General features: G+C 43.3%; 3 protein-coding genes across 3 annotated transcripts; 1 reads left to right on the top strand and 2 right to left on the bottom strand.

Moving 5' to 3' along the window:
- Positions 1–423: 423 nt before the first annotated feature.
- Positions 424–5315, bottom strand: LOC115133664 (pepsin A-like). Its single transcript, XM_029667148.2, has 9 exons — positions 5208–5315; positions 4927–5068; positions 3650–3767; positions 2820–2938; positions 2296–2492; positions 2058–2174; positions 1662–1806; positions 1129–1227; positions 424–909 (listed from the first exon to the last, which is right to left on the bottom strand). The coding sequence occupies exons 1-9, from the start codon at positions 5264–5266 to the stop codon at positions 772–774; spliced, it is 1134 nt and encodes a 377-aa protein (XP_029523008.1). The 5' UTR covers positions 5267–5315; the 3' UTR covers positions 424–771.
- A 6966-nt stretch (positions 5316–12281) lies between these two features.
- Positions 12282–16904, top strand: LOC115133666 (protein piccolo-like). The gene is made up of 8 exons (XM_029667149.1): positions 12282–12519; positions 13449–13622; positions 14111–14170; positions 14558–14708; positions 14881–14952; positions 15240–15539; positions 15962–16075; positions 16441–16904. The coding sequence occupies exons 1-8, from the start codon at positions 12450–12452 to the stop codon at positions 16559–16561; spliced, it is 1062 nt and encodes a 353-aa protein (XP_029523009.1). The 5' UTR covers positions 12282–12449; the 3' UTR covers positions 16562–16904.
- Positions 16660–19735, bottom strand: cfap184 (cilia and flagella associated protein 184). The gene has a single exon (XM_029667145.2). It carries the CDS (start codon positions 19568–19570, stop codon positions 18044–18046), a length of 1527 nt encoding a protein of 508 aa, XP_029523005.1. The 5' UTR covers positions 19571–19735; the 3' UTR covers positions 16660–18043.
- Between the last annotated feature and the right edge of the window lie 38 nt (positions 19736–19773).

Below are 19773 nucleotides of genomic sequence, written 5' to 3'. Positions count from 1 at the left end.
TCAGGTCTATGACTCTGGGCCTACCTGCCTGCACCATGTTCAGGTCTATGACTCTGGGCCTACCTGCCTGCACCATGTTCAGGTCTATGACTCTGGGCCTACCTACCTGCACCATGTTCAGGTCTATGACTCTGGACCTACCTGCCTGCACCATGTTCAGGTCTATGACTCTGGGCCTACCTACCTGCACCATGTTCAGGTCTATGACTCTGGGCCTACCTACCTGCACCATGTTCAGGTCTATGACTCTGGGCCTACCTGCCTGCACCATGTTCAGGTCTATGACTCTGGGCCTACCTGCCTGCACCATGTTCAGGTCAATATTCTATAGTATTCTATTCTGTTCCTATCCTTCTTCTTACATCAAGAGGTTCCACAAGATAATAGTTTCACTTCAGGGAGAAACAGCTGTTGACAACCAAACACAGTTTGTTTGCAAGGCAACATTTTTATTTTATTCATTGGCAGCTGTGTACGTTGACAAAATTTCCCCAACCAAGTGATATAATCACCTATATAACATAACTGGAAGATTTATTCCTCGATTCAATCCAGACTTTGGAAGATCTGTGCTATAGCACAATTTAAATTTAAAGGCAATGGTCCCGTTGTTTGCAGAGACTGCATTCACCGTAAATGCTGCATCTGTCGGCTCAATCAGAAATTACTTTAACATTTCAATCCCACTGTACTTTCACGATACAGATTAAATCTAGCCATTAAGAATCTTTTGGGATCTCTGTAGATCGAGTGGATCTCTCGGTGGATATCTTACGCGGCCTGGGCCAGACCGACATAGTTGTTCTGCCTGTCAAAGATGGCGTAGTACTGCCTGATGAAGACATCTCCAAGGATCCAGAGCTGCTGAGTTCCACCGTTACCAAAACCAGTCATGCAGCCGTTGGAGTTCTACAGAGAGAGAGAGAAATAGAGAGATAGAGAGAGAGAAAGACAGAGATAGAGACAGAGAGGAGGAAAGTCAGTTATATGTGGCCCTTTGCTCCTAGGATCTAAAAGAAAGGTCAAGTCTCAGATGTACAGGTGCTCTGAAGAAGGAGCTTGCATCAGCATTAAAGGCCAGATAGGTCTGATGAGTTGTATGTAACAACATGTGCTTCAGTAGACTACCTGGGAGGTGTAGGCGGAGGCAGAGATGGTGAAGGCGTTTCCGTTGAGGGTGAAGGTCACATCGGGCATGTTGGGGATGTTGTTGCAGTTCACGGAGGCCTAGGAGAGGAACAATAACATCATGGTATAGTTTATTCTGTGGTTAATCAGAGGGGAAAACAACAACAAGAGAAAAGGTTTATACCCTTTTCACACTACAATGCCGTCCCAACCACAATATGCTGTTTCAGACATTTGCTCTTCCCACTTATTCTTTTTAGCACGGTCGTTCCAACAACTAACACGGCCGGGCAGCTTAGAGCAGCTTGGTTTGGCTCGGCTTGGTTCTGCTCAGTAGTGTGAAAAGCCTTATAGTTGGACATCTCTGTACCAGTCAGAGTGTGTGTGTGTGTGTGTGTGTGTGTGTGTGTGTGTGTGTGTGTGTGTGTGTGTGTGTGTGTGTGTGTGTGTGTGTGTGTGTGTGTGTGTGTGTGTGTGTGTGTGTGTGTGTGTGTGTGTGTGTGTGTGTGTGAGAGTGTGAGAGAGTGACTCACGTCTCCATACTGGTCAGTGGTGGCTCCGACCCAGCTGTTCATGTTGTTGATGTCAGTGGTTGGCCCAACGATCAGGGAGGTGCCGGTATCTACGATAGCCTGACACCCACCACTGCAAGCCACTGTGTTACCGTTGATGGTAACGCTGGAAAGACAAACACTAGTTGAGTTTAACTGTTCTTCCTAGCTTTGGTTCTATGCACATTTATTGCTGTTGTGTTTTCGTCGTTAGCGAATAAACTTCAACTTGCTAAGTGCACAGCAAGATGTAGTCATAGGCTCCAGACTTGAAGTAGTTATGTTCATTTGATGTACTGCTCCAATGAATTGTGGGTGATTGCATGAAAGGATGATACATGAATATTGGTATGGATATGGACCAGGATATAGGCCTACCTGTCCATGTTGATCTGCCAGTAGGTCTCAGAGGACAGGGGGATCCAGGCGATCTGTCCGGTGTAGTAGTTAGACTCAATGTCTCCGAAAGACACCACACTACCCTCTGCTGAGTTTCTATTGGAGGAGGAGAAAGGTCAACAAGGTTGTTCTTACATTCTTATATATTAATATCACAACTAAGAGAAAAGGCCACCTCCCATCCAGGTATATTTGTACAGTGCAGTTACTATGTTACCCGCTCAGGTAGACAGAGAAGAGGTTCTGGGAAACGAGGCCCTGACTCATCATATTGTCAAAGACTGGTGTGGCCCCAGAGGCCGCCAGATTGGGGAAAGCCAGGCCCAGGATACCGTCGGCAACCATGTTGGCCATGAAGGGAGCCTCGGTCTGACTGGCACCAAAGATCTGCTGAGTCACAGAGATACCGCCCACCTGGAAAAACAGAACAGCAGGCATCAGTCACTGGGCACCATAGAAATAGAACTACTTGAACAGGTTTTCCCATTCAATTGATTGTTGATGTGTGGACCGGCGGCCATATTGAGTGTACCTAAAATAGTAATTATAAATCTTTGCTGACTCCACCGGAGTCAGTTACTAATATACTTGTGTATTTTTTTAGCATGTGATGTTATAAAATGGGACTGCTAGGGGATGGCGGGTGCTGACTGGAAGATTATTTGGGGGTTGTATTGTATGTAATGTACAGTATGTAATTGTATGTATTATAATAATGTGTAGCGAGCTATATTTCCATACCGAAACAGTGTCGTATGCCAGCTGCCCAGTCATGCTGCCAGTTCCGTACTGAATAGAAACAGGCTTGTTGGCCCACGTGAAGGTGCTGGACTGAGAAGGGTTGAACTCGGCATGGTTCTCTATTCAAAACATGAACGTGTTCATTAAGTACATACCGTGCCATTGCAAAAATGTAACATTCATTTATTCATTGGTATTGAGTTACCCTCTACAATCCACACTCTAAATGGGACAATATAAAAACACATTCATCCTATTCTATGTTTTTATTGTGTTGAGAGTATCCCGTTATGCTGTAAGCCTTAAGGTGCTCACCCTCACCTCATCCTCACCTCATCCTCACCTCACCCTCACCTCATCCTCACCTCACCCTCACCTCATCCTCTCCTCATCCTCACCTCATCCTCACCTCATCCTCACCTCATCCTCACCTCATCCTCACCTCACCCTCACCTCATCCTCACCTCACCCTCACCTCACCCTCACCTCATCCTCACCTCATCCTCACCTCACCCTCACCTCATCCTCACCTCACCCTCACCTCATCCTCACCTCATCCTCACCTCATCCTCACCTCATCCTCACCTCACCCTCAACTCATCCTCACCTCACCCTCACCTCACCCTCACCTCACCCTCACCTCATCCTCACCTCATCCTCACCTCATCCTCTCATCTCAACCCACAACAAAGTCTCTCATTCTCTGGCTAGGTACTCAATATGAAACGTTTTTTTTGCAACTCTGTCACAAGAGACTACTCAGAAACAATTGGAAATATAGCTATTCCTCAATTCCAGCAGTATCCTTCATACCCCTACGGTATACTCACGGCAGGCCTGGCTGGAGCAGTAGACAGAGGGAACCCACAGGTTGGAGGAGCCCGTGTCAAAGATGACGTTGAAGGACTGGGGAGGGGTTCCAATAGAAATCACGCCGTAGTAGGACAACTGCAAGGAGGCGGGGAAACAGGGTAGCCTAGTGGTTAGAGGGGAGGGGTTCCAATAGAAATCACGCCGTAGTAGGACAACTGCAAGGAGGCGGGGAAACAGGGTAGCCTAGTGGTTAGAGGGGAGGGGTTCCAATAGAAATCACGCCGTAGTAGGACAACTGCAAGGAGGCGGGGAAACAGGGTAGCCTAGTGGTTAGAGGGGAGGGGTTCCAATAGAAATCACGCCGTAGTAGGACAACTGCAAGGAGGCGGGGAAACAGGGTAGCCTAGTGGTTAGAGGGGAGGGGCGGCAGGGTAGCCTAGTGGTTAGAGTGTAGAGGTGGCAGGGTAGCCTAGTGGTTAGAGTGTAGAGGCGGCAGGGTAGCCTAGTGGTTAGAGCATTGGACTAGTAACCGAAAGGTTGCAAGTTCAAATCCCTGAGCTGACAAGGTACAAAATCTGTCGTTCTGCCCCTGAACAGGCAGTTAACCCACTGTTCCTAGGCCGTCATTGAAAATAAGAATTAGTTCTTAACTGACTTGCCTAGTTAAATAAAGGTAAAATAAATCCAAATGTACTGGATGTCAGGGTCACACAGGTGAACATTTCACAGTACTATGAGGAAACAGGCATTTGTCTAACTATGTAGCTAGTTACAAGTCAATAAGCATGGCTATATGCTCTAAGCTCATAATTCAGTTGATCATGCCAGTGTACATTTAATTCAAGCAAGACATGAACACAAACAGTAGCGCCAATGGGTTCAAACTATGCAGTCACAATATCCAACATGTAATGACATTTTTGAAACAATAATCATATAGCCAATATAGTCTGGTCCCAGGTCTGTTTGCGTTGTCTACAGTGCATTAGGAAAGTATTCAGACCCCTTGATTTTTCCCACATTTTGTTAAGTTAGTCTTATTCTAAAATGGATAAAATTGTTTTTTGTCCCTCATCAATCTACACACAATATCCCATAATGATAAAAAAGACATGATCCATTTAAGAACAAGGCTGTAAAGTCACAAAATGTAGAAAAAGTCAAGGGGTCTGAATACTTTCCGAATGCACTGTAGACATCTCCCATGTTCATTGGCAATATAGAAAAAACAGATCTGGGATCAGTCACCAGGCTAATGCAGTATATTACCATACTGCTTCTGTCTGTGCCTTACATCAGCATCGTTGGTCATAGCCTCATCCCCGGTCTGGTAGAACTTGGCCATAGGGTTGTAGGGGAACTTCAGCCTGGTCTCCTCCCATATACCCTTCTCCATCAGGGTCTCTCTGGCAGTCTTCCCCTTGATCAGAGAGATTCTGAAAACACACAATCGCAATCACCATTATTCGCCAATTACATGTACCAGGAATTTGACCTGGTGAAATGGTGCTGACAACAATAAGCAGAATATGACGGAAAAAAAGAAAGAAAAACGAAGAAAAGAACATGACTGACTTGGTATTACACTCGGAGAGGGCCACTAGGGCACACAGGAGGACAGCCCACTTCATCATGGTTGCTTCTGGTTCTTCTTGGACACAGTGAGTGAAGTTAGAGTAGGAGAACCCAGGCCTTATATACAGTCACCCTGGACACCAGGACCCAATCCACATCCAATCGACCATGTCATGCCCTCCTTCAGCATACAATGTCAAGCAATCTGTGTGTCCCAAAATGGCATGCTATCCCCAATATAGTGCACTACTTTTGAATAAGGCCATATGCCTCTTGTCAAAAGTAGTGCACTGTATAGGGGATAAAGTGCCATTTGAAACACAGACGATAACACAACTTCAGATAAGAAAAGTGCGATGTGGTTAGAAATACAAAATGCCTGTGAAACAAAAGTAGATATACTTTGGAACAGTGTTAATTGAACAGTCTGTCATTATCTAATCTTTGGAAACAAAATCTAGCTGGATGCTAGTCTGTGCCACTGCGGCGTCAGTTCAGATAAACCTAGGGTACGGCAAAGTGGGGTAAGGACACATTATTGGGAAGTTGAAGCTCATGTACTGCATTTCTACACAATTTAAAAACTCTAAAATGCTACTTGGAGAACAGCAAAAAACAACAGCAAAAAAAGATGTCAGCCATTAATGACGAATATCAGGTTTAAAGGTCTGTGGAACGGCATATTCAAAACATTAGGAACACCTACCTAATATTGAGTCGCGAAATAGATGCATAAAACAGGCTATCAAGTCACAACATGGCCGACTTCAAATGTGGACATCCATAGGCGGAGTGTGAGTTTCAAAGTTGGTAGAAGCAATTTTTTTTTTACCATAAAATGAAATCTTTATAGTAAAGGATGACATGCATTTATCATCGCATTTTCAGACTTATTTCAAATAGGCTACCGTTCCTAATGTGATAAGTAAGATTGCATAGTCATAATTTAGGCTAGTAATATAACTCGATCTCTGTTAGAGAAAACAAAGCATGTCTGAGTAGGCATAATCAGAGACGTTTCTTCTCCTTTCTTTGTACTGGAAAAATTTTGCTTTTTATAAACACGTGTGTGCTTAGTCAAGTTCAAATGAGGGAAAATGTCTTCCTCAGTTGGGTTCGATCCCCCTCTAGGGCCAGTGTTTTCTTCCCAGGCGTAATGCAAAGTATTATCGCTGGGATATGAGGTTACACCAGGGCCTGATGTTAAAAGTGGGTTTTATTTAAGTACGAAGTGTTAGAAATGTATTCCTGTGTTCACCCTGTCTACATGCTCCATTCATACCTGGGCCAAGTTGTGCCAAGAGACCACTTTTTTTTGCTATGTTTTCAAAAAGGGTATGTTTACATGAATTCTGATTATTCCCATGGATACACAACATCCTGAAATATATGTAGATATCTTTGTTCGTTAGAATAATTAACGGTTAGAGCATTGGCCAATAACATAAAAGCAGACAAGGAGACTAATCTGCCGTTAACCCTAATTTGCTCCAGGGGCACCTTACTACTATGAGTGACCCTCTAAAACAACATATTTCACTGCACCTATCTGGGACTAAGTTATGCTGAATGTACAAAAATGGCTCAACATACCCCACTCTCCCCTAGTACTCAATGAATGGCATTGCATTATCCATTGCTGTACCTTTTCACAATCTTATCAAAATGTCCCATGTTTCCATTTGGAAAGTAGAGTAGCGTGGCGTTGCCAAAGTTATTTGATATCAGCATTCATCAGCAACATATGAAGAAAAAGGTTAAATACCAATCCAACACAAGTTTATCTACATTATTAATGAACAAATGGTGTGTAATCAGGCGCTGTTTATCAGTACATTAAACGGAATGACTGAAGGTGTAGGTCTTTTAACCTGTTATTAACCCGGTATTTTTCTAACATAAAGATGACCTGCAGGACACAATGCAGGACACAATGCAGGACACAATGCAGGACACAATGCAGGACACAATTCAGGACACAATGCAGGACACAATGCAGGACACAATGCAGGACACAATTCAGGACACAATTCAGGACACAATGCAGGACACAATGCAGGACACAATGCAGGACACAATTCAGGACACAATGCAGGACACAATGCAGGACACAATGCAGGACACAATGCAGGACACAATGCAGGACACAATGCAGGACACAATTCAGGACACAATGCAGGACACAATGCAGGATGCAGGACACAATTCAGGACACAATGCAGGACACAATGCAGGACACAATGCAGGACACAATTCAGGACACAATGCAGGACACAATGCAGGACACAATGCAGGACACAATGCAGGACACAATGCAGGACACAATGCAGGACACAATTCAGGACACAATGCAGGACACAATGCAGGACACAATGCAGGACACAATGCAGGACACAATTCAGGACACAATTCAGGACACAATGCAGGACACAATGCAGGACACAATGCAGGACACAATGCAGGACACAATTCAGGACACAATTCAGGACACAATGCAGGACACAATTCAGGACACAATGCAGGACACAATTCAGGACACAATGCAGGACACAATTCAAACTCTTGAAAGGAGATCTACTGCTTCGGTTTGGAACCTTCCACAATACAGATAAATAAAACCTTAATTTAACTGGGAATATCTTTTACCTGAATGAGAAAACATCAGTAGATATATTATTTCTGAATGATAGAGTTTACAGCGCTATGTAATGAAATCATTCTGAAGTATATTGGTACACTGTATAGCACAATCTGTCACAATGCCCTCTTGAATGTTGCACACGGCTGACAGGTTTTGAGTTTCATGATTGAGTGTCTTCTTCCTCCTGCAGGAGACTGATAGGGTTTGAGTTGCATTATTTGAGTGCCAATATCTGTCTCTCCGCTATTGTTGATGATGATGTTGTTGATAATGATGATGGTGATGATAATGGTGATGATGATGATGATGATGATGAACGTATAAGGAACAGTACAAGGCTCACTAAGATGGTTTCTAAATGACTGATTAATAAACATCAGAAGGCAGCTATGAACTATTTTCTCAGTCAGTCATGACTTGTTTTTACATTCAGATTGTTCACAATTGTGTTTCTATACCCACAACATACAGTACCAGTCAAAAGTTTGGACACACCTACTCATTCCAGGGTTTTTCTATATTTGAACAATTTTCTACATTGTAGAATTATAATAAAGACATCAAAACTATGAAATAACACATATGGAATCAGTGTTAAACAAATCAAAAAATATTTTATATTTGAGTTTCCTCTAAGTAGCCACACTTTGCCTTGAAGACAGCTTTGCACACTCTTGGCATTCTCCCAACCAGCTTCATGATCAAGACAAAGGAGATGATTGTGGACTACAGGAAAAAGAGGTGCTGTGCTGCTACTATGTTGTGTTGCTACCATGTTGTTGTTATGTTGTGTTGCTACCATGCTGTGTTGCTACCATGTTGTTGTTATGTTGTGTTGCTACCATGTTGTGTTGCTACCATGTTGTTGTTATGTTGTGTTTCTACCATGTTGTGCTGCTACCATGTTGTGTTGCTACCATGTTGTTGATATGTTGTGTTGCTACCATGTTGTTGTTATGTTGTGTTGCTACCATGCTGTGTTGTCATGTGTTCCTGCCATGCTATGTTGTTGTCTTGTGTCTCTCTTTATGTCATGTTGTGTTGTCTCGCTTGTTGTGATGTGTGTTTTATCCTATATTTATATTGATTTAAAAAAAAAAAAAAATTAAATATCCTCCCCGCAGGAGGCTTTTTGCCTTTTGGTAGGCCGTCATTTTCAATTTTTGCCTAGAATGACATAATTAAATCTAACTGCCTGTAGCTCAGGCCCTATAGCAAGGATATGCATATTCTTGGTACCATTTGAAAGGATACACTTTGAAGTTTGTGGAAATGTAGTAGGAATGTAGTAGAATATAACACAATATATCTGGTAAAAGATATTACATTGAAAAAAAAACGATGTTTTCTTTGTATTTTTGTGTACCATGATCTTTGAAATGAAAGAGAAAGGCCATAATATATTATTCAGCCCAGGTGCAATTTAGATTTTGGCCACTACATAGCAGCAGTGTATGAGCAAAGTTTTAGACTGATCCAATGAACCATTGCATTTTTGTTCAGAACAATTGGGGCGGCAGGTAGCCTAGTGGTTAGAGCGTTGGCCTAGTACTTGAATGGTTGCAAGATCAAATCCCCCAGCTGACAAGGTAAAAATCTGTCGTTCCTAGGCCGTCATTGAAAATAAGAATTTGTTCTTAACTGACTTGCCTAGTAAAATAAATAAATAAAAAGACTGCCTAATTTGTTTATTAATAACTTTTCATGATAACTGTGCACCCTCCTCAAACAATAGAATGGTGATATTTCACTGTAATAGCTACTGTAAATTGGGATGCATTTAAATTAACAGATGTGCCTTGTTAAAAGCTAATACGTGGAATTTCTTTCCTTCTTAATGCATTTGAGCCAATGTCATGAGAATTTTTATCCCAATTTTTATCCCAGGCAAAGGGTGGCTACTTTGAAGAATCTAAAAAATAGTACAAATAAAGAAAAACCCTAAAATCAGTAGGTGTGTCCAAACTTTTGACTGGTACTGTATATTGAATACAACTTTTGTTGTGGCCTCATATGGCATTGATTTTAACATATTTTAGTCATAGAAAGGGCAAGGGCATCAGGAGAATTTTGAAGAGGCTGATTACAGCCCCGTGATACTCAAGTAAAACAAAGAGGATTTGTACTGAACGGGAATAAACTCTGCAAAAAAAGAAATGTCCCGTTTTCAGGACCCTGTCCTTCAAAGATAAATCGTAAAAATCCAAATAACTTCACAGATCTTCATTGTAAAGGGTTTGAACACTGTTTCCCATGCTTGTTCAATGAACCATAAACAATTAATGAATTAATGAACATGCACACTAACAGCTTACAGATGGTAGGCAATTAGGGTTTCATAACTGTGACCCTAATTGCCTACCTTCTGTAAGCTGTTAGTGTCACAGTTATGAAATCTTCAGAACACTAAAGAGGCCTTTCTACTTACTCTGAATAACACCAAAAGAAAAATGCCCAGGGTCCCTGCTCACCTGCGTGAACGTGTCTTAGGCATGCTGCAAGGAGGCATGAGGACTGCAGATAGGCCAGGGCAATCAATTTGCAATGTCCGTACTGTGAGATGCCTAAGACAGTGCTACAGGGAGACAGGATGGACTGATCGCCCTTGCAGTGGCAGACCACGTGTAACAACACCTGCACAGGATCGGTACATCCGAATATCACACCTGCGGGACAGGTACACGACGTCAACAACAACTGCCCGAGATACACCAGGAACGCAAAATCCCCCCATCAGTGCTCAGACTGTCCGCAATAGGCTGAGAGAGGCTGTTGCAAGGCAGATTTGTCAGTGTTCTGCCATGGCCAGCAAAGAGCCCGGATCTCAATCCTATTGAGCACGTCTGGGATCTGTTGGTTCAGAGGGTGAGGGTTAAGGCCATTCCCCTCAGAAATGTCTGGGAACTTGCGGGTGCCTTGGTGGAAGAGTGGGGCAACATCTCACAGCAGGAACGGGCAAATCTGGTGCAGTCCATGAGGAGGAGATGCACTGTAGTACTTAATGCAGCTGGTGGCCACACAGCTACTGACTGTTACTTTTGATTTTGAACCCCCCTTTGTTTAGGGACACGTTATTCCATTTCTGTTAGTCACATGTCTGTGGAACTTGTTCAGTTCATGTCTCAGTTGTTGAATCTTGTTTAAGTTCATACAAATATTTACACATGTTTTTTTTTGCTGAAAATAAACGCAGTTGGCAGTGAGAGGACATTTCTTTTTTTTGCTGAGTTTATAATCACAACATGTAAAGTCTTGGTCCCATGTTTCATATCAAATCAAAGATCCTTTAAAGTAGAGATAATCCATCCACTTGACAGGTGTGGCATATCAAGAAGCTGTTTTAACAGCATAATAATTACACAGGTGCACCTTGTGCTGGGGGCAACAATCGAGGAGCTGAGGATTATTTCTGTCTGTAATAAAACCCTTTTGTGGGGTACATTTTTTTCTGATTGGCTGGGCCTATGCCCTCTCCAGGCCCCCTCGTGGCTGAGCCCCTGCCCTTATATGAGCTGCAACTCAGCTAAATCTTTAAACTGTTGCATGTTGCTTTTATATTTTTTTTGTTCAGTATAATATTAGACATCAAATGTTGAATTGTAGACAACAAACGAGTTAACATTTGCTTCCAGCAGCTAGTGGGCCATCAACGTTTTATTGGGTAAAAGATGACAGAAAATGAAAACAGACTGTATGTAAATGTTCATTATTAAAGGTGCAATGTGTAACTTTGTGCTCATAACTTTTTGCACAAACAATCAAAGTGATCCAAGCTCCATATGAACTAATCAGTGTCTTACCCTGGTTAAGACCCTACCTCCTCCACAGTCTGAGACACTCAAAGCAGAAATGAAACTACAGGATGCACTTTTAGCAATATCTTTCAAATAGCACCATCTGTTGTCTACAATTCTGTAGTAGTCCTTTATTTCACCAGGAAAGTCAGTTTAGAACAAATTCTTATTTACAATGACGGCCTACCCCCGGCCAAACCAGAACGACAATGGGCCAATTGTGCACTGCCCTATGGGACTCCCAATCACGGCCGGATATGATCAAGGCTTGAATTGAACATGGGTCTGTAGTGACACCTCTAGCACTGAGATACAGTGGCTTAGACTGCTGCACCACTCGGGAGCCCAGAGGAGCTTTATATCTGTTTGGGTCAACTGAATTAAAAACAGAGAACGCATTTAGTTTATTTTATATTTGTGTGATGTTTGATTACCCATACTTCTCTCCTCTGACATTCAGACAGTATGTCTGTAGTGCAAGTGTGGCCATCTCCGGTCTTGGAGCGCCCCAGTGTGTCCAACAGGTTTAATACACACTACTCATGCTTGGCTGGAACGAGTACCTAGTACGACACACAGTTGCAGGATCATCATTGAAACATTAGGGGTTGTCAGGTTTAGATAAACACTACTATAGACCTCTGACTCACTTCACTTTAGTGGGTGTATGAGTTGATCCGCCCATTAAACACCACACACATCTTCAGACACAACTATTTACCATCTGTCTCTCAGGAGAAGATCACTCACTATAAGGATCCAGACAAGCAACAGTTATCCATGAAGCTGTAGTCAGAGAGACTGTGGATGATGGGTTGTCTCGTGATCACCGGGGTTCTACTTGTGATTCTACAGTTCCATCCTCCAGCAGCTCAGAGTAAGTTTACCATGTAGGTTTACCATCAATGTTTAGTAGGTTTAACATCTATGTTTAGTAAGTTCACCATCTATGTTTAGTAGGTTTACCATCTATGTTTAGTAAGTTCACCATCTATGTTTAGTAAGTTCACCATCTATGTTTAATAGGTTTACCATCTATGTTTAGTAAGTTTACCATCTATGTTTAGTAAGTTTACCATCTATGTTTAGTAAGTTTACCATCTATGTTTAGTAGGTTTACCATCTATGTTTAATAGGTTTACCATCTATGTTTAGTAGGTTTACATCTATGTTTAGTAAGTTTACCATCTATGTTTAGTAAGTTTACCATCTATGTTTAGTAAGTTTACCAATTATGTTTAGTAAGTTTACCATCTATGTTTAGTAAGTTTACCATCTATGTTTAGTAAGTTTACCATCTATGTTTAGTAAGTTTACCATCTATGTTTAGTAGGTTTACCATCTATGGTTAGTAAGTTTACCATCTATGTTTAGTAGGTTTACCATCTATGTTTAGTAGGTTTACCATCTATGTTTAGTAGGTTTACATCTATGTTTAATAGGTTTACCATCTATGTTTAATAGGTTTACCATCTATGTTTAGGAAGTTTACCATCTATGTTTATAGAAATATGTCAGCTGTTTCGGAGTAAATGTTACAATTCATTAGATAAAAATGTGGATATACTGCTTTGTTTTTTGATTGTGTTGTTAATATCAACTTCATTCATTACATTGCTAATGACGTTAAATGATACTATAGTGTGTCGTTGAATTTATGCAATAATACTTCACATTTTCTGTTATACTGACTTTGTTGAGGACACATGCTTTAAATATATTCTCTCAACCATCTGCATATGAATATGTTGTGTATATTTGCTGCTGTTGGTACATTATGTTCTTGTCACACTGCCCTTACCACAGTGGAGAGCCCAGATACAGATGTGGAGGCCGTGAGATTCGAAGAGTTTTGTCTGAAAATCTCTGATGATTCGCACTGTACAACCGCTGAACCAGAGCCCAGACAAACGGTTATCAACAAGGAGGCAGCTGAGAGCAGACAACTGGCAATGTCTTCCCCGTCGGATGACAAGGAAGGTGGGTCACTCGAGCTTTGAAACGTATAACAAGATATCTTCATCCTCATCCTCATACCATCCTCATACCAAGACCTCATACCAAAAGTATAGATTAGAGGTTATACACATTCAATCCATCACATCCTACTTTTAATAACAGATTTGAGTCATGTATCTTGCAAACTCAACTCTTCCCTCAGAGTCAGAAATGCCTGTCAATTCCTCATCACTTGCGCTGAGGTCATTTTAGACTATAGGCCTATGTTAATCAGTTCATCGTGCTGAATTGTGATACAGTTGTGAGTCAACAATATCAATAACTGATGTACTTATTCAAGGCTTCCCACCAGACAGTGGTGAACTGGGGCCGGTAGAGAGGGAAGGGTGTCGCTGCAAGACAAGGCCACTCCCTAGCTTTAAGACATCACAAGTCATCTTCATCCATAAATCACAAGCTAATACAGGTCAGAGAAGTCCATCACATCCTACTTTAATATCTTTTATCAGATATAACCTCCACTCGTCAACCGGCTGTCAATTCTTCATCACTTGTGGCAAACTTCATGGGTAAGCTACATATTTCATTCTAAAGGCCTATTTTAATCGGTTCAACAAGCTGAATGTTTACATTCTTAGAAAAAAGGGATCCAAAAGGGTTCTTCGGCTGGCCCCATAGGAGAACCCTTTTGGGTTCCACGTAGAACCCTCTGTGGAAAGGGTCCTATATGGAACCCAAAAGGGTTCTACCTGGAACTAAAAAAAAAGGTTATTCAAAGTGGTTCTCCTATAGGGACAAACGAATAACCCTTTTAGACTCTAGATAGCACCTGTTCTAGATAGCACCTGTTCTAGATAGCACCTGTTCTTTTAAGAATGTAGTTGTAAAGCTGTAGTAGCAATACAAATAACGGTTTATCAGTTTATCAATGACCGATTGACTTTGTCACTGTTAAGGCATCCCACCAGACCTTTTGGAACTGGGGCCGATAGAGAGGGAAGGGTGTCACTGCAAGACGTGGCAAGAACATACAACTGACCGGTCTCTTGTCAGGAGCATAGACTTCAGGTTCCCTGCAACGGACGTGTGTAACTCCACAGAGATCATGTGAGTGTGTGTGTGTGTGTGCGTGCGTGCGTGCGTGCGTGCGTGCGTGCGTGCGTGCGTGCGTGCGTGCGTGCGTGCGTGTGAAAGGGTTATGACAATGTGTTAATGGTCAAAGGCCAGTTGAATGGTCAGTATCTATCAGCCATTAACCACTGCTGCTATTCTCTCCTAGTGAGACACTGGCAGATGGTAGGAAGGTTTGTGTGAATACCTCTCTCACAAGATACCTTGCACCACTGTTTGGGTGAGTTTGTGGGTAAGATATAATACAATATGAGGTCTTAGTTACATCTTTAGTTTCTCAATTGAAGCTTGTTTGTGCATTGTTTTCTTCATCTGATAAAATCACTTAGCTGTGAATCCTTACTCATATCAGTGGGGACTGTTCTTTCTTACTCGTTTCCAGTTGTTTTTTTACATCGCTTGCATATTGTGGTAAAGATCTGACATCCTATTCCTCTGTGTCCTTGTGGTTATTTTAACTGAGCATGTAACAAACCGTAATATTTCAATATTTTCCGCATTCCCCAGGCCTTCAACTGACCCAGACTGGGAAGGGACCACAACCCCCAGCCCAAACACCTCTGCAGTATCCTCGTCCCCAACCACACAGACAGAGGAACAAATGAGCATGACACCACCAAGGGAATTAAGCAGGGACTTTTCTTTTGACTTTTTCTTTGGAGTTAGTGAACAGGGACAAGCACACCCAGCACCCCCGGGACACCCAGCACCCCCGGGACCCCCAGCACCCCCGGGACCCCCAGCACCCCCGGGACCCCCAGCACCCCCAGGACCCAATGGGTCCAAAGGACGCTTTGGACAAAAGGGGTAACTAACTACAGTTGTTATTCTCAGTTTACAGTGGTCAATCACTATGTTTCTATGTCTTACTGTGGTGGGTTGTGGGTAGTAGTATAGCTATTTTACCTCCAGCCTTGTTGTACCTACCTATTAACAACAATAAACTCAATGTCTAAAGGTTTATCCTTGTTTTCATACTGGAAGAAGTATTTACAGTAAAAACACATCTTTAATGTGTTAAAAATCCATTTTAAACGTGTCTCCTCTCCTTCATCTACACTAATTGAAGTGGATTTAACAAGTGACATCAACAATGGATCATAGCTTTCACCTGGACTCACCTGGTCAGACTGTCATGGAAAGAGCAGGTGTTTTGAATGTATTGTTCACTCAGTGTATATCAGTAGTGACTTTGATCGAGTGTATTCCTCTGTTTCTGTCTCATGCAGGCCTGGTCTGCAGAGATGCATGTGCATCGAAAAGGAGGCCAGAAGGATAGGAAGGTTCATCTCTAAAATACAGTTTAACGCACCCTCTTCACGCTGCAACGTTGTGGAGATTATGTAAGCTTCACTGTTGTACTTTATACTGTATTATTGGACATAATTTACTCACCACACTCTTTGTTTCACAGTACTTTTTTTGTAGTTTTGCTTTACAACCACACCGAGAGAGAGAGAGAGAATTATTGTGAAGACAGTGTATATTTAACCGGCAGAAAATAAATGTACACTAAACATTGTTAACTTTCATGCCTTTCCCTACTTTAACATCTTAAATCTATCCCCAACCATAACCCTCGTTCCTAAACCTAATCTATGCCCAAACTTACATTTTCTTCTTACGGTAAAACATCGACTTCCTGTTGTGAATGTTTTGAGTTAACATAGCTGTTTCTTATGACTCTCCCCTGTTGTCCTATGCACAGTGCAACTCTGAAGACGTCAGGTCAACAGCTTTGCTTGGATGCCACTGCACTCTGGGTACGCAAAATCCTGGAGAAATTAAAAGTACAACCAGACTCCCCTTCAACACATCCTCCTGAATGACGCTAGGCTGATAATAAATATTTCATGAAAGATGTGTGCTCAGCACAGTATTGCTTTGGCCCAACAGTTGTTAGTAAGTAGATGTTGCTGATTATCAAAGTGCTAAATGTGTCAGCAGTTTGACACTTCTTTTTTGATAAGGATGTTTGATAAGTGACTAATTCTTTCCACCCTGGCCTGTACTTGATTTGACAGGAAATTGAAATGTTTTTTTTGGCATCTGATTTCTGCTATCTGGACAACTAAACCACTGAGAGAAAAGGGAAATTTGCTAATGTAATTTGAATTTCACATTTTAATGACAACTTAAACTAGTTGCAAATAAACCGCTCACCAACCTTGAGTATGACAATTTCCTTCATGACAACTGTTATTATATTATCAGGGGTTGTAAATGCAAAACAACTAAAACATGTCAGCAAATAAAATAACAGACTACTTATTATACATATGTTTTCCGTCTATGACCAGTTGGTGATTTCTGACTGATCATATAGACCTTGGGAGATTCTCAATTGGGAGGGTCTGTCCTCTCCTTGACTCCTCAGTCCTTCTTTCCTCCGTGACCCGGAAACCAATAAGTGGTCGAGGAGAGTGTCAATTTGTTAGTAGGTGAACCGAGGAGTAACCCCCAGCCAACCAGACGTGAAGTTGCCCCAAGTAGTCCCCGCCTCCAACCCTGCCTCCGAGTTCCATCCCCTTGGTTACTACCCTCACTTATCATGTCACCAGACTTCGCAAAGACTCCTACCTGCCTCTAAACTCCTCTCGCGTTGGATACTGAAGTGCCTCCTCTGTGTATGCTCTGCAGAGGAGTTTTGAAATCTGCCACTCCCCCTTTGAATCAACTGTTGCTTACATGCACACATTTCAAAACAACACGCTACTTTTCTTTTAATCTATAACATGTCTTGCACATCTAGCCTTAGCACTTTACACGTTTCATTCTACCGCTGTAAATGTCATTTGCCTGATGACGCGTGAGTGGAGAAGGAGTCTCATTTCCTACAAGCATATTGTTTCCACGTTTCCTCTCCTCGCCTCCGCTCCTCGATTTCCACACTTCAGTTTGGCTTAGGGTTTGAGATAGGCTCAGGGTCTGGGTTAGGATTAGGGTTTGGGTTAGGATTAGGGTTTGAGATAGGCTTAGGGTTTGGGTTAGGATTAGGGTTTGAGATAGGATTAGGGTTTGGGTTAGGATTAGGGTTTGAGATAGGCTTAGGGTTTGGGTTAGGATTAGGGTTTGAGATAGGCTTAGGGTTTGAGATAGGCTTAGGGTCTGGGTTAGGATTAGGGTTTGGGTTAGGATTAGGGTTTGAGATAGGCTTAGGGTTTGAGATAGGCTTAGGGTCTGGGTTAGGATTAGGGTTTGGGTTAGGGTTTGAGATAGGCTTAGGGTTTGAGATAGGCTTAGGGTCTGGGTTAGGATTAGGGTTTGGGTTAGGGTTTGGGTTAGGATTAAGGTTTGGGTTAGGGTTTGGGTTAGGGTTTGGTGTACTCCAGTTTCTTCTTGACCCCGGCACACTTCAGTATGAGCTCTGCGTGCCTCCTCTTCAGCCCCTCCAGCCTCTCCACCAGGTCGTCTGAGGCGTCGACCTTCTCCTCAAAGTCCCTCAGCAGGATCTCGTTGCCCAGCAGTCCGCAGCGCTGGCGCAGCTTCAGGTTGTCCATACGGAGGCCATCCCTGGCCTGCTTGGTCCTGGTCAGCACATCCCTCTTCCTGGCCACCACCACCTCCACCTCAGCCAACTGGGCCCGCTTGGCCTGGTTCTCCATCTGCACGAACTGGAGCTTCTCCTTCACATGGGTTAGTACCTGGACTGTGCTGGTGATCTTCTTGCGCAGTTTAAGGAGCTCCTCGTTGCGCTCCTCTATCTTCTCATTATACGTCTGGTTCTCTATCTTCAGCTGCTCGAAGTCGATGAGGTGCAGGCCCTCAGCGAGCATCTCCTTGGCACGCAGTGTTGCCTCAAACTTGCGCGTCTTGTTCTTTAGCTTGATATTCTCCAGGCGCACGGTGACCAGCTCTTTCTGGCGCCGCTGCTCGGCCCCCTGGATCTGCTCTACCTCGACCGCCGCCGCCTGTTTCCCAAGGCGCCGGCTCAGGGCTGTCACGGCCACGTCGCGCTTCAGTGCCATGAAAGCGCTCCACTCGGTCTCCAGCTGGCCCAGCTTCTCCTGGCTCTGCTGCCTCAGCTCCTCTGCCTGCTGCTGGGCTGCCTCCGAGTCCAGCCGGTGCTGCCACTTCAGGTCCTCCATGATGGCCATGTACTTCTGGTAGCGCTGCTCCTGGTCCGACACGGCTTTCTCCTTCTCAGGACGTGCGTCATCACCTGTCTTCTTCCGGAAGTACTCCACCAGCTTGATCTGGAGCTGACCGTTGACCTGGCTCAGTTTGTCCTTCTCCGCCTGCAACTCATAAAGGAAGTTCATGTACTCTTTGTAGTCGATGCTGGGGCCCGTCTCTTTGGTTAGAGAGGGACCCTTTTCCTCAACCTGCACGGAACTCTCCCCTTCGGGAGTCCCTGGGTCTAGTTTTGGTGGTCCGTCTTCATCATCATTGTTGTTGTCGACATCTTCGAGTGTGAGGCTACCCTCGCGGGAGAGACGCTCCCCTATTAGAGGCTTCATCTCCGGGACCTCTCCCTCTTCGAATGTCTCACTCGTTGGTAGGTTGGGTCCTGTGGGTGACTCATCTCCAGCGCCCTCTCCTGGCTCAGAAGCGGCTGGGTTCCCTCCCTCTGTCTCAGCTGAGATACCCTCTGTTGCCTGTTCCCCTAAAGCTTTTTCAGACTCTTGCCCACTCTGCTCCACTGCTACCACCTCCTCAGCCTCATCTGCAGCCGTGTCAGCTTTATTCTTACTGTAATCAGCATTAGTGGATTTGCCCTCTTCTAAGGGCTCTTCAGCTGGTGTATGCTGGAGTTGCTCATCGTTCTTCAGCTCTGTGTTTTCAATGTTGGGATTGGACCCAGGGTCATTCTCTTTCTGCTCTGCATTCCCATCCATGAGAATGGGAATTTAGTTTAAGTATTTCTGGCTAAAAACAAGCTAGAAAATCAGGTGTCAATTAAGTCCCCGGTTGTAAGGCAACATTCAAATATATGTTTTCTAGGATAAAACGAGGTCAAGAAATCCTAAACGAGAACTTCACACATAAGCAACTGTTCTTTAATGAAACCATTTGTGTTTTGAGTTGTCCTGGAAACTGG

This window comes from Oncorhynchus nerka, linkage group LG8 (assembly GCF_034236695.1).
Source record: "Oncorhynchus nerka isolate Pitt River linkage group LG8, Oner_Uvic_2.0, whole genome shotgun sequence".
NCBI lineage: Eukaryota > Metazoa > Chordata > Actinopteri > Salmoniformes > Salmonidae > Oncorhynchus > Oncorhynchus nerka.
The sequence above is the reverse complement of the archived record's forward strand: the minus strand, read 5'-3'. Positions and strand labels throughout refer to the sequence as shown.